Genomic DNA, 21,130 nt, shown 5'->3' on the forward strand with positions numbered 1-21,130 from the left:
AAAGTCTACTCTATATGTTGAATCATGTATTTATGTATCCGTTTCTACTTAACTGCTATTATTACCAGAAATTTTTATAGATATGTATGTATAAGCAATGCTTATTTTTATAAATATTATTCTTTTTATATTTTTTCATTTTTCTTATTATTACCATTCTTCCTATTTAAATATTTACACCTACTTATGAATATACATATACATACATATATATATATATATATATATATATATATATATATATATATATATATATATATATATACACACACACACACACACACACACACACACACACACACACACACACACATTTGCATCAATGTTTTTAATTATGTTTGTATACACACATATACATATCTAGTTAATTTATATCTATGCTACTATCATCTTTTTATTATTATCCCTCATGCTCTAACTCTCATAGTTAAATAAGAACCATAAATAAGTATATGGATTTCACACACACACACACACACACACACACACACACACACACACACACACACACACACACACACACACACACACACACACACACACACACACACACACACACACACACACACACACACACACACACACACACACACACACACACACACACACACACACACACACACACACACACACACACACACACACACACACACACACACACACACACACACACACACACACACACACACACACACACACACACACACACACACATCTGCACATAAAGATAGATAAGAGTGATGAAAATTTTTAGTGATTTTCTTTATTCTTTCCTTAGAGTAGCTAGCTAATTAGTCAATGATTATTTTATTAAATATTTATACTTATAATAAAATTATAAACATCCACATATACATACTCAGGTATATCTCTATTAGTGTTTTGCTTATTATTTCATTGAAAATTCATTAATCAATTACCTAGAACAATTCCCTAATGCACCTAGGTCTCAATACTAAGTCTAACTTTCTTGGCTTTACCCTATAGCACCATGCCTATCTTGTGATCTTTCCTTCTACTAGATGGCATCAATAAAACATTGAAGAATTGCCATTTCAACACATTTGCATTAAAATAATTTGAAAATATGATAATTCTATGTCAATTGTATAAATTTTTTTGAAAGTGTTGCTAAGTTGGGAAAATTTTAGTTGTCAAAATTAGCAAAATTTTAGAGTCATTTGAAGCCATAGCATCATCCTCTCTCCCTTTCTCAATCTACTCTATGAAACCTTTATCATTCAGTTGAAAATTCATTAATCAATTACCCAAGACAATCCCCTAATGCACCTAGGTCTTGATACGAAGTCTACATTTCCTAGCTTGATCCTATAGCACTATGCATAGTTTGTGATCTTTCCTTTTGTTGGACTACATTGACCTACCATTGGAGATGACATCTGTAACACATTTGCATTTGCATTAAATTAATTTGAAATGATAATAATGAATCAGTTGTGTGCAACGTTGTTGAAAAACATTGCGAAATTTGGGCAAATTTTAGAAGTTGTCAAAATTAGCAAAGTTCAAAGTCATTTGAAGCCATAACCTCATTCTCTCTCCCTTTCTCAGTCTGTTCTATGAAACCAAATTCTTTATCTCCATGAGGAATTCTCACTTCCTCACCACCAAGCACTAAGAATGTGTGAAATTATGAGATTAAGATCTACCTTGACTAGGTCAATTGCTAGCATTGCCACATGTGATTGGGAGGTAGGGTGAATAAGCGAATGTCCCTCCCTATAAATGACCTAAGAGTGGGGTTCTATGTAGAGTTACCTTTGTTGCCACTAATGCTAAAGATGTTGATGGGACACTACCATAGTTTATTAGGGGGATAGGAGTCCCTCAAATCATAAATGGCCAATGATGGGGTATGGGTGCAATTGTCTCTACCTCAGTACTAGAAGTAGCACAACTACTACTGCCCTCTAAGTGAAAGGCCTAGGGTATGCGGTAGCTATTGCTAATGTCCCTACCTCTCCTTGTCTCATGGTCCATATTGTCTATCATTTTTACTCCCAAGTAACAAGGTTCCTCCCCTTTCATATAGTAAGGAGGCTATACAAGGCCTAGCAACTTGTCTCCTTTGTTGCATCCTAGAGTAGCCTATTGTACAATAGCCTACAAGCCTACATGTAAAGCACTACCTTTGAAAGGCTAGTGTAGTAACCATTGGATGTATATATTTGCCATGCACTTAGGGATTGGTACAAGAAGGGGAATCAAGTTGAGGAGGTGGGGACTATAACCTTGACTACCGAGTGCTAAGGACACCCCTCTACTACCCCATTTTGTAGAGGTCTTGTCCCCCTACACAAAGACCCAAAATATTGACAAATTTAAGCAATGTGAGAATGACATACTCATGGGGGCTAAGAAAGCGAGCTATGATAGTTGTGCCATCACTAAGCATGTAAAAGTCTTTGCCTTCTATCTACCTAGCAAAGAAAAGCACTATGGTCCACACATCCAATGAGCTTGGTGGTGAGCACCACCTCACACTACTTTGACGTTCTAAAAATGATCTTGAAACACCCATTTTCTAGTGGGGTTACTTTCATGACCCATGTAGAGATACTTTTGAGAGCTACCTAAATGAGAGGCTGAATTTTGTTTCACATAGTTTCTGCCTCATTTTGTTGTGTGGTTTCTTACGATATGTAGGTCCTTCAACCTTGTCAATCTTGTGATAGCACATCAACGTAAGGGAAAATCAAGGAGGAAAGGGTAGAGGGGACTTGCTTGAGAAGAGGGGAGGATCAAGGAGAGGGTGGCCACTACTTCATAGAAAGCTACCATTTGCCCCAAAATAGGGGGGGTGAGGGGGCACATTTAGGGAAGGGGCTATTGGGCATGTAAACAATCTAGAATGCATCTTTGTAGGATTTGTATATCTAATAAATTAAATTGATACTCTTTTTCTAGATTGAAGGAGTTGAGTAATCATCATATAATGGTGTGAAAGAAAGCCCTATGGATACAAAATGTCATTGCTTGATAATCATTTTAGTTCATTTCACAATCTAACAAATCACATCATTTGCTTAATTCACAATGAGTGAACAAAGTGATGTTTTAGCAAAGGGAATAGAGCACCAAAAACAAGTAAATATTAAACTTTAGGTTGGTTAGTATAAGTATCCAAAAGACTTTTGTCATATAGCACCCAAGTGAATGGTAGTTGACTAAGACATATCTCCAAGCCAAAGCAAGACATGAAACTCTACACTAAGGTACAACCATAGATGCCCAAGTGCAAGAACAAATGCAAAGCCCTACTTTTGCACCTATTCGAAGTTCATGCATAAGTAGGAGGTATAAAGAGAAGTTAGTGGCAAGACACTCTTAAAGACAATATAACAAATTTTGGAGGTAAAAGAGGTATTTGTTTAGTTGTTTATTGAATGGCCTTACAGAATATGGTACCATCTCAACATTCTTGAAAAGAACACATTTATAAATTGTGCACAATGGCTGTGGACATTGAAAACAACACAAATGAAAGTGCAATAGTTAAAAATGTCCTATGTTTCCATTAATTGTATCCACATTCTTCTTGCAAGCAAAGGACCTCCGAAATACCCCAAAGTGTTGTCTTAATGGGTCCAAATTCTTGTGGAAAGAATTTCGAATGCAAGAAGATCCCAATTAGACAGAAACTGGGCACCTACCAAATGAAAATGTCAAGAGGTGTAACAATGTTGTATGTGCCACTTTTCTTAAGAAATGATGCGTGAATGTGTGTTAAAGAAAGTAGTTACAAGCCCTTCTCAGAGAAGGGCATTATAGGGCTCCAAACCTGAACTCCTTCACAAGGATAAGATAGATATGGATTTCCTTTTTAAAAAAATACTAACAACTCGAATACAAGCTCTTTTCATGCGGCATGTGATTTGTTATTCATGTGGCATGTGATTAACGCACTTGTTACTAGGTTTCCTTTTTCTCTTCTTTAAAAAAATGAGATACAATGCAGGAATTGGAACAATTCGTGAGAGTGTTTTAGAGTACAGCAAATTCTTGGATTCAGATACATATCTCACAAATCCACAAAACATAAGTCCACAAAACATATGTGGAGATCAAGATGTGTCAACAGCCTTCCACTGTTGTACGACCATCATCAGGGTTGTGTTTGAGCCGCTAACCCGTCCCCCAACCCTTCTGGGTCATCAAATTGCGAGAAATCACTTGGCCTGCTTTCATTCAAATACTGGTCCAAGGCTCTTGGATCATCCTCAAACTGAGAGAAATCATTGGGTCTGCTGTCAGCCAGAAACTGGTCCATCGTTTTTGGATCCTTAAATTCAGAGACATCTGTTTGCCTGCCTTGTGTTAAGAATTCTTCCAATGTCTCTGGATTGTCAAATTGCGAGACATCACTTGTTCGTTGTGTCAGAGGTTGGCCCATCTTTGCTGGATCATGGAGAGAGAACTCACTGGGCTTTCTTTGTGTTGGAAATCGGTTTGCATCATTTGACAAGCCATACTTTTCACTTCTCATAACTTCTGTAATGACATTCAATGATGTGAAATAACATCAGGTTGAAGGGGAAAGTTTCAACAATTGAACCTTAAAGACATTAGAGTGTACCTTCATCATGTTGCGATGCCGTTATCGCTCGAAGATAGTCTATGAGCTCAGACTGAGCTTGAATTTGCAACTCCTAACATAGATGCAGAGGTTATGTTAAGTGACTCGAGATTTATTTTTCCCTCTTTTGTCTTTTTTGGACAAAAATACACGTGTTTCTGTAGATCCTACATGCTATAAAGACACTCGGGACATTGTCAGGTCACACCCCTTTGCATGCAAATTTATCCAGCCAGTTCATGAATCCTGGTGGTTTACATGGGGAACCCCACTTGAAGAGGAACTCTCACACTCGATGTTAGCTCCTTAATCCTGCAACTAGCGTTGATTGGGCAATAAGTAATCTAAGCTAATGACTGTGCTATGCCCATCCAGATCTACACGAGACATGAACCATTTGCGTATTCCCTTAATGCATGTATGTCCACTCCGAAGGATATATAGTTGAACTAGCTCATGAAAACTTGGTGATTATGCCTTTTAAATTGGACTGGTGGAATTTGGCTCATGCGTGTTCACAGATTTAGGCATATGCAATCAAAATATCCAGCAAAGTGAAGGACTTCATCAAATTCCTTCAATAAAGACAACTCTGAATGAGATATAAGCAGGTTTAAATGTTAATTGTTGACAAGACCAAATGTAACTTCTGTTTGGAATATGACCGAGCTCATAATTTCTACCCTGTTTTTGAGACTTCAAAGCTTATAAGCAGACCATAATGTTGATAGCACAATGCGGTTTAGCCTTCACTGTACCTCCTAATTGGTCTATGACTTATTTCCAGGAGTTCACAAAAAACAGGCTCAATTCTCCTCCTTGCTCTTGGTATGATGTAGAAAAGTGTCAGGAGCTATGAAGAGAGCCAAAACTAAGGTACCCATCATTCAGAGATAAGAACATAATGAAATGATAATTGTACGTATGACTCAATGATCCAACATTCAAAGGAACAGAGAATACATCTGATTCTAGTTCCAACCTGTTGGTAGCAATGCCTTTGTAGATCATGAAAAGAAGCTGCAAGCCTATGCTGACGCTGCACCAGATCTAAACTCAGGGGACCACCAACTTTCTGACCGTACAATACTGGTCCTTGATCCTGACATTAGTATCATGTTTAATAAAACTTTTTTTTTTCTGTAAATAATAATCTCTCTCAAAATGCAAAATTTACAAAGCACAACATGACTACAAGTACAAACGGTCTGTATGACCAACAAGGGAACTGAAGAAACTGCTGTCTACCAAGAAAGCAAATACTGTGAAGGAAGAATATCTCCTAAACTCGAAGATCTCAAGCTGCCAATGGAGAAGGCCTCTCAAATGGGCGATATGACTCTGCACTCCAGAAGCGGAAACAAAAATGAGTGCATTCTGCATAGTCCATATGTGCCAACAGCCCCAAAAGCACAAGAAGTGGAACTATACTTTCATATGTGGCTGCACAAGATCCAAGAATTTGGGCTGTCCAAACACCCAATCCTTTGGAAGCATCGACAGCCCTACCACTTGCAACCCAATAGCAGAGAACAGAGAACTTTTCTCATTACCGGACAAGAAAAAAACAGATGATAAAAATTTCTTCACTCGTGCAAAAGAAGCAGGAACCATTCAAGATATGATGTCTCGAGAGTACAGAGGCAAGGGGAGGAGCACCAACATTACCAAATAAATCTTTGTATTGAAATGGAGTTTTATTGAGCTAGCCCACCATCATGATAAACATCCAATCTTGCCAAGGGGTGCCCTACTTCAAAGGGGAAAAAGGTTGCAAAGCACTTACGGAAATTGAAATGGTGTCCCATAAATGACGATAGCCTCTGTGAATGTGAAGAAAACATCGAACTGATCTGAAGACTCATATGCCAACAGCACTTGCAGGCATGAGTGCATCAACAACAATGATCAGCCCTAGTTATGCCATTCTATTCAACATTGGCCTCTCTTGCTGTTTTCCTCCCCATAAAAGAAGCTTCGAAACAGCCAGTAACTCAGCTCTTAAGGAGCTATGCTTGCTCATAATTAGGAGGGGGATGCCAAGAAGATTTGGTAAGCATAAATCTCCAAGAGTGGACCAAATGAGTCAAGAGCACAGAAGATTTAAGATGAGTAGGCTGTTCAGCATTAATACATGTCACCATGAAGTGGGAATCCTAGTGTTTTCATGCATAATACCTTGGTCTTCAAGGAAAGTCCTGGCAATCAAAGACCAAGGCTGTCATTCCTCACACAAAGCTTAAACAGAGACCAACAAAGAGCAATCATGAGTCTCTTGATCCAAAACAGTTCCCTCCTCCCATTCTTTTCGGAGTGCAAACATGATTCTAGGAGATACAAGAAATGCATGCCCAATCATGTAGAATCCTTCTTTCAGGGCAACAACCAGATAGGCTTAGTGATTTCCTACGTACGGGACTTTGACGAAGGAAGCAATGATAAATAATATGAAACCGTAATAAATCTCTTTTTGTCGCGAATAAGTGTATATTAATGTATGGAATATTTACATCAGGCCTTCAGGCCCTTCAAACAGAAAGGATACAAATCTCGCATAGGGCCTTGTGGCCAGCCATGAAAATCTTGTCAAGCTCAAGAGAAAGCCAAAAGGTTACTATAAAATAACACACAAATATCATGCTGGCTGCAGAATTGGAGTAGAACAATATCCAGCCAAGGAATAGCCACATCAAGGAGGACCACATCTGCTGAAATCGTGGAAGAAATCTGCAATAGTGAACATGGGCCACATGACCATGAATACGGGAGGCCAAATCAAAAATAAAGGCATTAAAAGTATGCCAAATGTGTCAGAGAACTGGCCATCTGAGAAATTGGAAGAGGCAAGGATAATCCAAGTGCAAAGAAGACAATGAAGGCATCTTGTCCAAGGTCCAAGAACAGATGGGCATCCGCTGCTAAGGACTCGCCAAGGTCCACACACGTGAAACAAAGCTCCAAATCAGTCTTACCAGAGGGAAAGAGATGAAAAGGTGAATTAGTGTCTCAAATAGTGCAAAAGATACAATGGCCCCAAGAGATCTTGGAGGCACGTAAGATGTCTCCACTAGGAAGACCATCGATAAGCAACCTCCACACAAAAACTTTTCGTTAGTAAGGAACTTTGGGCCTCCACAATTGAAGAAATCTATCCTACTACTTCTCTCTACTATCCCAAGCACACTAGACTTTATTTGCTTTCTTAGTGACCCATCGCTTGTCCTCTACCATCTTGTGGTAGATTTGATTAGCCGACCTTTTCTGAAAATCATCCAGTTTTACAAACATCCAATCTTGCCAAGGTGAAGCAGGCTAAGAAGCAAGCAATGGATTATACTGTTGAAGCTGGTCTTGTAGGGTTGACTAGATGTGGCTATGGCCTCTAGGCACCCGAAAGTGCTGGCATATGCATTGGAAAGAATTAAAGATGGTGGTCTTGTAGGTTCGACTAGATCTGGCTATAGCCTCTACGCACCTGAAAGTGCTGGCATATGCGTTGGAAAGAATAAAGACCTAACTGCCCAAGAATGACATCTCTTTCTGTTTGTTTCTCTGTCTGTCTGTCTCTCCCCCCATAAAAGGTAATTGTATTAATTATGAAAAAAATACAAGATTACATGCTTATAGGATATAGGAGGGCTCTAGGCCATCGTGCATAAAATTTGAGACATCACAATCAAAGCATAAAGGAAGTAAAGTGACTAGAAGGGGCAAGAAGAAACTTCAGCATGCCAAGCAAGCGAATCTTGTCTAGGGACAATATCTGTTAACTCAATCAAATTGAGCTGCCAATGAAGAAGTCCTTTCAAGCGGACTATATGACTTTGCACTCCTGATGAAGTATCAAAGATGAATGCATTCGTGGTGCTCCATATATGTCAACAACTCTAGAAGCGTAAGAGAGGAAAGAGCATTTTCATATCAGCTTGCACAGGGTCCACAAACTTGGGATGCCCAAAGACCCAGTGCTTTGGAAGCATCGATAGCTCAACCACTTGGAACCAAATGGCTGATAGTAGTGACCAAACCTTCCGCACCACCGGGTAAGTAAGAAAATGGCAAATATTGTGCTATTTGCAACCACTGTGGCATGAGAGCATTGTAGATGCAACTAACTATAAGGATAATAATGATGGATCCTAATAGTTGGTGTAGGTGAAGACTAGCATAGCCCAATCAAGTTCGAGCGAGACTCCCTAGCCCTTGCATAATTTCCATTCAAATTTCTCATAGATTAGAGATGATATGGCATGATGCTTGCATTATCCATCTTAGAAGGCTATAATTCCATCTTGCTAGGGATATGAAAACTTCACCACACACAACCTGCCTTTTCATATTTTAAGACCTTAATCACTCTGTATAAAAGGACCATTACTCATCCAATCTTACCAAGGGGGCTCCTGGTCCAAAGAGGAAAGAGGCTGCTCCACAAATTGCAACAGCATTGAGGAACATGAAAGTAGCATCAAACTAATCGAAAGGACATAACCCTACTGATAGATAGAAGAGCATCAACAACAATGATGAGTCCTAGGTGCGCCATCCTATTCAACATCGGCCTTTGTTCCTCTTTACCTTGCTTGGCCATGTGCTAGCCAAGCTTTATGGATTTGTACTAGAGCATGAGCTGAGTAAATGGAAAGAGATACATCAATATCGGGTAGATGGAAAAGCATGGTTCAAGAGAGGATATTCCACACTTGACCACATCCTCACACTTCGAGCTATCATTGAGGAGGGTAGAGCATGGGAAAGAGGGACTATTGTTTCTTTGTGGACAACCGCAAAGCTTTGATACAATGCCACAAGCTAGAATCATGTAGAGATTACATGAGTTGGTGGTCACTACTAAGATGTGGTGGGGTGTCTTGGCATTGTATGATTCAGCCAATTGATAGGTCCTAGATCTAGGTGAGATGTTACACGAGAACTTTAATACTATTGGAGTGAAGCAAGGTTGCCTAGTTTCACCCACTCTCTTCAGGCTATACATTGATGAGATATCAAGCTATATTGATAGATCGGGAGGACATGAACCTAGCCATGGGGGAGTACTAATACCTCTACTACTCTATATAGATAATATTGTGCTTCTCTTAGATATCCCAAAGGGGTTGCAACACCGCCTAGATGCATATATACCTTTTGCTAGGAGAGAGGCCTCACAGAATCCTAGGAAGACTAGGGTTATGGTGTTCAACACCTCCCCCCATTATATCTAATGATCATTGTCTCAGTTTACATATGGTGGGGAGATAATGATCCGTCCGCGGTGTACAACCCCCCCATCCCCCCCTCCCCCCCCCGAACTGCCAAAAACAGCAGCTTTCACACACCCCCCCCCCCTTGCCATTGATCCCCCCACCCTCCAGTTGTTCCCTCTATTTGCAGCAACTTTCCCCCCTCAGGTACAACCGCGACGTGCTTGATAGTTCTCTCAGAAGGGACGTGCAATGGAAACCTCTGGTCAGACACCGGCGCACTCACCGAGTACCCCCCAGTCAAACACCTTGCGTGTCGTCCTCTCTGAGGAGCAACTCTTAGCCGTCCAAGCTAAGGAGCTGAAGCTAAAGGAAACAACGATTTATGGTCAAGTGGTAGGACATTCCCCAGCCAGGGCCTAGCTTCGGGACTGGCTTCACTCCACGCTACGCATCCGCACAGTGCAGATCATGGAGGCGGTCCTAATGGGGCAAGGGATTTTCATGGTCCGAGTCAATTCGGCAGATGCAGCTCGCGAGTTACTCGCCCGTTCACCATATGTGTCCATGAAGGGGGTCATATACATGGTCCCGTAGTACAGTGGCTTTACTATGGGGGCATTTGCACTCCACAGCAGGTTTGTTTGGCACCCGGTCACCCTTCTTTTCCCCGGCCTGGCGATAGAGTATCGCCAATTGGTGGAAGACTTTGGACGGCTCTTCGGCACTGTCCCTCTCGCGTCTTTCGCAGATGCAATGACAGCAGCACATGTCCCAAAGGTACGGGTGGTAGTGAAAGAGGTCAAGAATATCCCACGGCTCCTAGAGATTGAGGCAGGCGGGCACTCCTTTAGGCAGCAGGTCATTGTGACTGGGCAACCAGGGCAGTGCCTGCACTGCCACGACTTTGGGCATCAGGCAACAGTTTATATGCGTTTCGGAGCCAAGGTGGCTCCGCTGACAAGCCCGCAAGTGGACGCTGACAGCTTCACAGGGGTCCAGAGAAGACAGAGAGGAAGACAGCAGGGGGGCGTAGCCAGCTCCTCAGACCCAGCCTCGATAGCAGGGAGCAGGTGGGCGAGCGACGCCCCCTCGGCAGAGCACTCCACAGCCCCACCTTGTCCATCCCATCCGGCAAAACTGAAGCCCCCCACATCCACCACCCGTGCCATAGACTACCTCGCCTTAGTTCCCACAGCCCCCACTCCCACCCCCCCCACATCCCGTGTCCCCCTCCCCCCCACTGACCTTGGCCCACAGCAACCCTCCCCCCCCAACCCATGTATCTCTGTGTTGAGAAATCAAATGATGTATGCCTAGAAGAGGCTTTGTATAAGAGAATGACAAAAGTTGTATGCTCCAGAAGAGATGTCCAAAATCCCATAAGCACAAAGAGGAAGAGTGATACCATCCAAAAAGGCTATATAAGCATGTACTTGACACTTATTTCAATGAGAATGATACTATCAATTGAGTCACTCAAGATTGTCTTTATGAGTCCAAGCTAATCTATCTTGAAACCTAATTCACTTGAGTTACAATCTCTTCCCTCTATCATGTATCGTGTGTTTGATTTGCGTCCACCATAGCTAACTAGCTCTAGATCCGGATTTCTCAACTAGAGCCAACTGAGCTAGTTGGTTAGTGTGTGCACTTTTCTCAAATTCCTTTATCATCTTCTTTATCCATCAAAGCTATCCACTACAGCATAAGAGGAGAAGGATCTCAAGAGGTTCAAGATTGTGGAGCTCAAGAGAAGAGACAACATAGAAGAGAAGAGCTTGTAGCTGACTCCTCCTAGTCAAGTCCATTCTACAAACCAGAAATTCCACTTCTTTCAATTCAGCATTTAACTCTGCAAGGTTTCTGAAATTTTGGTGAAGGAGGCGTACTTTCTGAATAGATTGCTGGAGAGTGGGAGAGTTCGCAGTGATATTTTTACCCATAGGTCATCTAAGAGGTCGGAGAAAGAATGATGGTGGGTATCTACTACTAAGGCTACCTACTACCTAAGGTATGTAGTTGTTCTTGCAATAGAAGAAGAAGAAGGAGAAGACGACTGCTGTCAGAGAAGAAAGAAGGGAAGACTACGTCTGCGTTTAGCTTGCTGTCATCTCGTTGCGAAGAATCTCTGAGGCGGACCTTTGACAGCACCTGGCGCACGCCGTTCCTCAGTTCCACGCCCCTTCTGAGAATCAAGATTGTCAATCCCCATGTGCCTGGTGGCTACGGCAAACACGAAAAAGAAAACGACTACATCGACTGAGGAATCAGGCATGGCCAAGAAGATTTGCGTATGTCTGCAACAGAGATAGAGAAGAGAAGAGGAGTCAAAGAGGAAACGAGAAGAAAGAATCTGAAATATCATCTCTGGTTGAAATTGCGACCTGTTATGAGGCCATTACTTTCATTATCCTTTCTTTTAAAAAAGAAATAAAAAATCTAAGGTTTGGAAATCCTTATTACTAAAGCCTCTTCACACCAATCCTTTCTCATACTAAGCTTTACTTTCATACACACTCAAATTGATTTCCATTAGTTTATTAAAAAAAAAAAAGTGCTTGAATCTTTGAGCATATATGTCATCAAGGGTTTGTTGACTTGTACAGATGCATCTATTCCAATATCTGTCAAAGCACTGTGTAATCGGGATTAGACACTGCCATTTGGTAAGACCTTCCCGCATGAAATTATTTGCTTGTACAATTATCGAATCCCTTGTAAAAGGATAGACACTGCCTGAGAGTTCTCGTGGTAAGACCTCCTTCTAAAGATGACTGAAGTGGAACATATAGCAAAATTTAATGGTAAAGGCTTCCATGCCTGGAAGGAGAAGACCATGTACCATCTTATGCGGAAAGACTTATGGGACTTGTTCGAAGATGATGTAGATAACAAAAAGGAAGATGATACAGACGGGTTCGTTGAAGAAAACCAGTTCAAATCCAAAGAATGGAAGAAGATGAATAATAAGGCACTAGGCATCATTGCCTGGGGACTAAGTGATGATGTGCTACATCATATATCTGGCATAAGAAATGCTAGAACCGCCTGGGAGGAACTTGATAAAATGTTTGGTACTCAAGCAAAAAATTCAAAGGTAAAACTTCTCATGCAGTTTTATAAACTGGATATCAAAGACAGTGCTTCTATGACCATACACATTAATAATTTTAAGAGTTTAAAAACTCAACTTGCATCTCTTAAAAAGAATATTGAGGAAGATGAAGCAATATCCGTACTGCTTGCAAGTGTAAACAAGGATCCATATGAAAATCTTGTGTCCACTTTGAGTAATGTTCCAAGCCTCACACTTAAAGATATTGAGCACTCACTACTCGACGAAGAAGGCAAAGTAAAAACCAAGAATGCAAAAGACAATGTCTCATCATCTAGGGAAAATCTTTTGTACACCAAAGGAGCTGCTGGAACTAAAGGAAGAGGTCGAGGATTCATAAACAACAATAACAAGGATCGGATTACATGTCACTATTGTGGTAAAACTGGCCATGTAGCCAGTGAATGTTTCCACAAGAAGAGAGCCCAACAATTGCAAAGTGATCATCACCAGAACCAATACATGGAGGAAAAAGAAGAAGAAGAATATGCTTCCACTACCATCAACAACACTGACAGATTGTTTTGAAGAACTTTCATTGTATCTCTCATATGTTAGTGAATTTGATTTATATAACCCTTGCCAAGATGTAAAGTCTCAAGCTTTAACTTGACTAGGCTGCCTATGAGCTAGTCTTCCGGACCATGTCATCATGAAGGGGGGGCAAAAGCCAGCAAGGGTAGAGACTCATCATTTGAGGGGGGGTGTTGAGAAATCAAATGATGTATGCCTAGAAGAGGCTTTGTATAAGAGAATGACAAAAGTTGTATACTCCAGAAGAGATGTCCAAAATCCCATAAGCACAAAGATGAAGAGTGATACCATCCAAAAAGGCTATATAAGCATGTACTTGACACTCATTTCAATGAGAATGATACTATCAATTGAGTCACTCAAGATTGTCTTTATGAGTCCAAGCTAGTCTATCTTGGAACCTAATTCACTTGAGTTACAATCTCTTCCCTCTATCATGTATCGTGTGTTTGATTTGCGTCCACCATAGCTAACTAGCTCTAGATCCGGATTTCTCAACTTCTGTCCATCCCACCATCCCTAAATCCTCCTCCCCCCCACCATCTCCCCTACCGAGCACCCCCCCTGATCCACACCCAGTTCAAGTGTTTCCCCCCTAGACCCACCTGTCTCCTTCCACAGGAGGTGATGAGCCATACACACCTACATCCTCCTCGTACCAGCAGTCTTCCTCCCTCCCATACAGCCACCAGCTCATCCGCCCCTGCCACCTGTTACACCTTCCCGAGAAAGGCCTAGCTGCTGCCACAGGAGTTCTTCCGCAATGGCCCATGGTCCTACCTGAGAGTTGCCGAGCGCACAGAGTTTCCACTACCTCTAGAGGTGGGGATCTTCGTGGTTCATAAGTCAAGGAGAGACAAAGTCCATCTACTAGCATCACCGGATGGACCAAACTACGCCTTTTTTCTTTAGTCCTCTCACTCAGGGGAGTGGACAATTACACAGATAGAGGAGGAGTTGAAGAGTCAGATGGCGGATCACATCTCCCAATGGATGGGAGATGAAGGATTAGCACTGTTTGCATAGCAGTGGCATGGTTGCATAATGGGCATTAACTGGTCGGCTCCATCCCAACCGGGACTTTTATCCTTGGACAGGTGTAACAAAACATCCATAATCTCCGCCTCACAAATATCTGTCTCCAAAGTAGTTTGCGTATCAAGTGGAACCTGATTGCGGACCAGATCATACTGTCGAACAACCCGCTGCACATTAGAGAGCAATCGTTCAAAAGAAGCATTGCCCTCAGAGGCGAAGTCCAATAAAAATCTATTAATCAATTGCTACATGTAGCCCCGAAAGATTGAATGCTTCAAATAAGAGAAGTTGAAACGCAAAGGGAGTCTATCCAAAAATTGCTTAAAAGGTGCAATGGGTTGTGCAAGTATCTCAAGCTGTAGAGGGAAATGGTCTGACAAGGCATATTGCTGCAACACTTTCATTTCCAGCATCTCAGGAAGAAAATCATCATCCTGCATGATGTACATGCGGTCCAACCGCGACCATGTAGTTACATACTGCACAGAATGGAAAGTAAACCCTGTAGAAGAAGGGTGTAGCCAAGACTAGAGATCTTGCTCAAGTACAGCAAGAGCAAACGCATTCCACACACGGCTTTCCGGAGCGTCCATCACCGAATGCTCTGATGTGGATTGTGAAGAATCAACACACATTAAAATCCACCATCAAAAAACCCCGTCTGCCAAGTGACAAGGAGGTCTACAAAGTATTCCAAAGATCCCGGCGGGATAAAGGGTCATTTGGAGCATAGAGGCCCAGCAACCATAAGATCTCTCATTCGAATAAAACTTCAATTACCACACAACGGCCATGTACATTTTTAATAAGAACAGGCTGATATTTCTCATGTACAATCATAAGCACACCAGAATAATGCATGGCATGTGTCCCTGCATAAAACAAGCGAAACCCATGGCAATCCACAAATTTTCCTGCTTCACCGTGACTCTTATGCTCAACAGCACACAAGACATCCCATTGATTCTCATGCAATACAGTCCACATGGCATGTTGCTTATGGCGAGAACAAATGCCTCGCACATTCCACGTGGCTATCTTCATGTGTAACAAAAAGAAAATCAAGGATGAGGCACAACTTGCCTCAATTTAACCTTTTCTGCTAGAATGTCAAGGACTCCCTCATCCAAAAAATCAGCTAACACGGCAAAAGAGTTCTAACGGCCAGCTTTAGAGGTAGACAGAATATCCACTGTCTTGGGGATGGAACAAGCATAACGACGATCCCATGGGGTAATCACATTACCTCTAGTATCAAAAGCCAACTTAGCAGGTGGGCCCTTTGGACCGTCCGTATATACTTTCCTAGTAGACTAATTACGGGGAGCAGAAGAAACCATAGTACAAGCAGTATGATCTGAAGACAACATTTCTTTCCTGCGCATATAAGTGCGCATGGAATCCTGTGAAGCATTAGGCCTAGTATCCGCCAGGCCAGCATCAAACCTTTTACCTTTTTTGGCACGTACATCGACCCAGTCATTGCCACGGGAATCCAAACCCGAAACATGTTGTTTACCTTTATCCAAAACTTTAGGTGGCTGGGTTGCATCCTGCGATGGAGCATCAAGCACCATATCTTCCATGGGCAGCACAACATGTTTTCCACACGAAAAGCAATGCCCTGCAAAGTTGCCCCATTTCAAACGAAAGTGCAAAGGATGCATGCCAGAGCAATTAAGACATAACCAAGCAGGCCTTTTCCTAGCAGTGTCCCATAACATACACAAACGGTTACGATTCATGGCCCTTAGGCTCGGGGGGACTAGAACAATGCCCACAACGGCCATGGCATCCTTTAACAGTGGCCAATAGACCGCCGGACAATTTTCCACTTCAACCCACACCGGGCATTCATGTTGAAGCAGGCGCTGAAAATCTGCCATTGGGCGCCATGGCACAACATGGACTAAACGTCGATCAAAGAACAATGGCAGTTTAGACAGGAGATCAGCACGATGCGTCTTAGATTTTAACAGCACCTCATAGAAGCCTCGGGGCCTAACAAAAATCTCCTCAATACACTCCCCTTGTAGTAGATTGTGCAGCCACTGGCGAATATGGGAAAGCACTGGGATCCTGCCAGTGAAGAAGAGTATAACAACACGGTCATAAAACATCGAAAATGAGCGCAAGACATTTTTCGGGTCCACCATGGCTTCCAGAACATCTTCAGTTCCAGAGTCAGAAAAAGCTTCATGATTATGTTGGACATAATCGCCAAGTAGAGTGTTGGCAAACTCCAGCAAATGTTCCCAGTCAACATCTTGAGAATCCACTGAATCAGAGGCAACCTGAGCATAAGAACGTTCTTGATGATCCATTCTCTCTTCCGAAGTATGCTTGGTGCGTTTGCCCGCAGGCTGGAAGTCAGGACTAGGAGGCATCTCCTCTGTGCAAGGAACCATATCCCCTGGTTCCTCTGTATCAGAATCCGGACCAAGGGCTGCCACCGTTTGGTCGATAAAAGCCATATCTAGACCAGCCATGTTGTATCACCACTTGTGTAGGTCAGATGCAAAGCCAGGAGCACACGGGAGGTAGAAACGAACGCAGGCCTCTCTCTCTCTCTCACACACACACACACACACACACTCTCTCTCTCTCACTCTCTCTCACTCTCTCTCTCTCTGTCTTCTGTACAGAGGCACTGTCCAGGGACGTACTCTGCAAGCACACCCGATTGAACCTGGCAAATCTGCGATACGCTGGTCAGGGTGTCCACGCTGAGTCTCTGCAGGACTGCACCTCTGCAGTACCACATCACTGCAGGCCTGGTGCAGAACAAACAGCAGCAGCAGTTCGAGCCTATTCCCTTTGACGGTCTGCCCTGTGCTGCAGTGCACTTGTGGCAGAAACCCTGTGCGACGATTCTCTGTCACTTTCTGGCGCTTTCTGTCTCTAATGCAGGTCTGCAGTCCACACAGGTAGAATCAGGCAGTCCTGAAGCAGCACAAGACTGCTTTACAGCCAGGTGTGCAGGTATGGTGAGCGAGACCTCAGGCCTAATGCAGGCTGCGCGCAGGTGGAACAGGCAAGGGTCCGTTCAAGTCGGTGCAGAAGGCTAGTGGTGGCGACAGGTCGCCATCGCTCCTTCAGATCTCTTTTTTTTTTTTTCATAAAAGGTAATTGTATTAATTACGAAAAAAAGTACAAGTTTACTTGATTACAAGATACATGATGACACTAAGCCATCATGTGAAAAGGTTCCAGTACTAAGAGTTACAAAGTCATGGCAAAGATGTAGATGAAATTGCCATATGCCAGGGACGCAAGTCCTCCCGGGAGAGTAAGTCAGAATGCTGAAGAAGATCTATCTGCCAATACAAGAGACCCTTAAGCCTAGCAATATGCCGCTGAACATTACAGGCCGAATAAAAAAGAAAAGCATTCCGAATGGTCCAGTTATGCCAACAGCCTCAATATCGAAGAAAGTGAAACACGAGCTTCATATGTGGCTGTGCCGGTGTTGGGTATTTGGGCTGCACAAAGACCCAATCAAAGGGCCTTAGCGAGAAACCAACCACCGCTCTCCAAACGGCTGATAAGAACGACCATATTTTCTTAGCGATAGGGCAAGAAATAAATCGGTGACGGGCGGATTCGACACTGGTGATGCAAAAGAAACAGTTGCCGTTGGATATTCGTCGCTTGGAAAGAGCTGAAGCAAGCGGAAGACCCCCAATCATCACCCTCCAAAGAAAGACCTTATATTTGAAGGGTGTCTTGTTCAACCACCCTTCCATCACAGTTGCCCTCCACCATGACCGGGATTTACGCAATCCCTATAGAGCATTAGCTTTAGTAACCAGCCATTGATGATCTTTAATCATAAGATGATAGACCTAGTTAGTGGAAGCTTTGCCGAAACTCAGCCGGCCTTCAAAGTCCCAATCCTGCCAAGGATGATCTGAAGCAAGGGCAGGAAAGGGTTGTCTGCTCTGGAGCACCATCAAAAGCTGTTCCCATAAATGCCTGTATCCACGAGGGATCCTAAAAATCCTCCTGGCTGTACGAAATGATATTAACACATTGCGACTGGCAAGGGTGGCATCCGCGACTAAAGTTAAGCCCAAACGTGCCATACAGTTGAATTGTGGTCGAAGCTCTTGTTTACCTTCCCATGAAAGTAACCGCGAGACTGCCAACAATTCCAGTTGAAAAGAATTAGCAGCTAAGCGATCCTCCGCCGGATGCCACTGAGCCTTCCGGAGGACCAGTTTCCAGGAACACACCAAATGGGCAAGCAGTGATGAAGAGGAACCAGAGAACCGAGAATCGGCATTAAGAACATGCCACCAAGAACTCTGGATTTGGGTATTGCCATGCCGAAGCCCATGCTCCTCAAGGAAATAATGGGCTATAACGACCCACGGATGATGATTTGAGCACATGGCGCGGAAAAGAGACCAACGGAGGGCCAGCATGTGAGTTTGGGCATCCAAAATAGCTCCTCCACCCATGCGTTTGGGGGTGCACGCATGCGACCAAGAAATCCAGGAAATGCCTGCATGCAAGGAATCCTTCTTCCATAACATAAAACGAATAGACTGAGTAAGAGCATTCAGGGTAGTAGTAGTCCAAGGCAGCAAGGGCAAGAAATATGTGAGCATAAGCAACATAATTGTCTGAGCTACTTTGAGGCGAACATGGAATGGCCAAGCCTGAGACTTCCAATGCAGGAACTTAGCCGCTAGTTTCTAAGAAATCCACTGTAGAAGCTGCTTTGGGGGAACATCAACACCCAAGGGGTAGCCAAGATGCTTGACAATGGAGCCACGAGGCACAACGATACCCTGCCAGTTCAATGACTGCAAATCCGACTCGGTGCAACTGAGAATGGCTGATTTCAACGCATTGATGCGAAGGCCGGAAGCCTGACCAAAGAGAGCCCAAACATCCAATGCTTTGCGAAGGTTATCCTTATCCGCACGCAGAATCATAAAGCTGTCATCAGCCAAGGATTGACTAATGAAATGCTGTCCAGAAGGAAGCGACAATTCAGCCAACTGAGTGGAAGTTGCCATATGAGATAACATCAAAAGAACTGGATGAGTCACAAGGGCAAAGAAGAGAGGGCTCAAAGGGCACCTCTGTCTGACAGAGCGGGCAAGGACAAATGGCTCGGTAACGCCTCCATTCAACATGACTCGCGAAGACACCGTTGCACTGATGATGTAGATCAGTCGAGACATCCGATCACCAAAGCCCATAGCAGACATAAGCTCTGCAACAAAAGACCAGTCCAGATAGTCGAAAGCCTTTTCCAGGTCCAATTGAATCAGTACAACCTCCTGATTAGAATGCCTTGTATAATCAATCGCCAGTTGCGCATTTAATACATTGTGCAGAATGTTTCGTTCCTTAATGAAACCATATTGAAGAGGATGCACAATGGCAGGGAGATGCTTGTGGAGCCGATTCGCCATTACTTTGGAAAAGATTTTGTACATAGAACCCATTAAAGAAATTGGGCGCCAATGTTTCAACATAGACGGCGAAGGAACCTTTGGAAGCAGTTTAATAAGTCCTTTTCATGAGAAAGGGCATAATCCCCGTTTCCCACACCTGCTGAAACAAAGCCGTCAATGGTTTCGCCAGTTGGGTAGCAAAAACCTCAAAGAACTCATTGGTGAGACCATCCCAGCCAGGACTTTTATCCTTGGGCAAGTGTAACAAAACATCCATAACCTCCGCCTCACAAATATCTGACTCCATAGTAGCTTGCATGCCCTGCGGAACCTGATTGCGGACCAGGTCATAAAAAACTGAACGGGCCTGAGTAGTTTGGGCTGAAGGTGGAGAAGTGGAACCAAGAAGGTCGATGAAATAATTCCAACACATATGCACAATAGTCTACGGATCAAGGACCAGGTGGCCTTCTGCACCCAGGAGTCTAGTCATATTCTCTCTAGCAGGAGAGGCATGGAGGGCTCGAAAGAACTTATGAGTCTGACACGCATTATCTTGCAAAGTCTCCATCAGATGCTGCAATTTGGCCTGCTGATACGATTTCAACTGAAACTCTTGAATAAGATGAGCTACACGCATTGCCAGTGCTAGTAGAAATGCATCATCTGGAGTGTCCACCAGCAGAGAACGGACCAAAGCCAGCAAGTCCTCCGCTGCTTGCCGACGCTGTCGACAAAGAGAGGCATGATGGATTCCATACTGCCGAGCAACCCGCTGCACATTAGAGAGCAATTGTTCAAACGAAGCAGTGCCCTGAGAGGAGAAGTCCATTAAGAATCTATCAATCAATTGCTACATATAACCCTGAAAGATTGCATGCTTCAAATAAGACGAGTTAAAACGCAAAGGGAGCCTCTCCAGAAATTGCTTAAAAGGTGCAATGGGTTGTGCGAGCATCTCAAGCTGCAGAGGAAAATGGTCCGACAAGGCATATTGCTGCAACACTTTCATTTCAAGCATCTCAGGGAGGAAATCATCATTCTGCATGATGTATATGCGGTCTAGCCGCGACCATGTTGTTGCATACTGAGCGGAATGGAAAGTAAACCCTGTAGAAGATGGGTGCAGCCAGGACCAGAGATCTTGCTTAAGAACAGCAAGAGCCAACTCATGCCACCTGCGGCTTTCCGGCGCATCCATTACCGAATGCTCCCGAGGGAGGTTAAG

General features: G+C 43.2%; 1 protein-coding gene across 1 annotated transcript in view; it reads right to left on the reverse strand.

Annotated features, from left to right (window-relative positions):
• Positions 1–3,823: 3,823 nt before the first annotated feature.
• The window catches only part of LOC148028899 (uncharacterized), a 138,987-nt gene continuing 121,680 nt past the window's right edge, over positions 3,824–21,130 (reverse strand). Inside the window, exons 11-13 of the mRNA XM_087688631.1 lie at positions 5,580–5,699; positions 4,598–4,670; positions 3,824–4,512 (exon numbers count right to left, since the gene is read on the reverse strand). Of these exons, the coding sequence (XP_087544757.1) occupies positions 4,127–4,512; positions 4,598–4,670; positions 5,580–5,699 (579 nt within the window). The 3' untranslated portion in view covers positions 3,824–4,126. The remainder of the gene's footprint in view (positions 4,513–4,597; positions 4,671–5,579; positions 5,700–21,130) is intronic.

The sequence above is a fragment of the Lygodium microphyllum genome, chromosome 11, assembly GCF_053477565.2.
Source record: "Lygodium microphyllum isolate KBCC chromosome 11, Lygodium_microphyllum_v1.1.10, whole genome shotgun sequence".
NCBI lineage: Eukaryota > Viridiplantae > Streptophyta > Polypodiopsida > Schizaeales > Lygodiaceae > Lygodium > Lygodium microphyllum.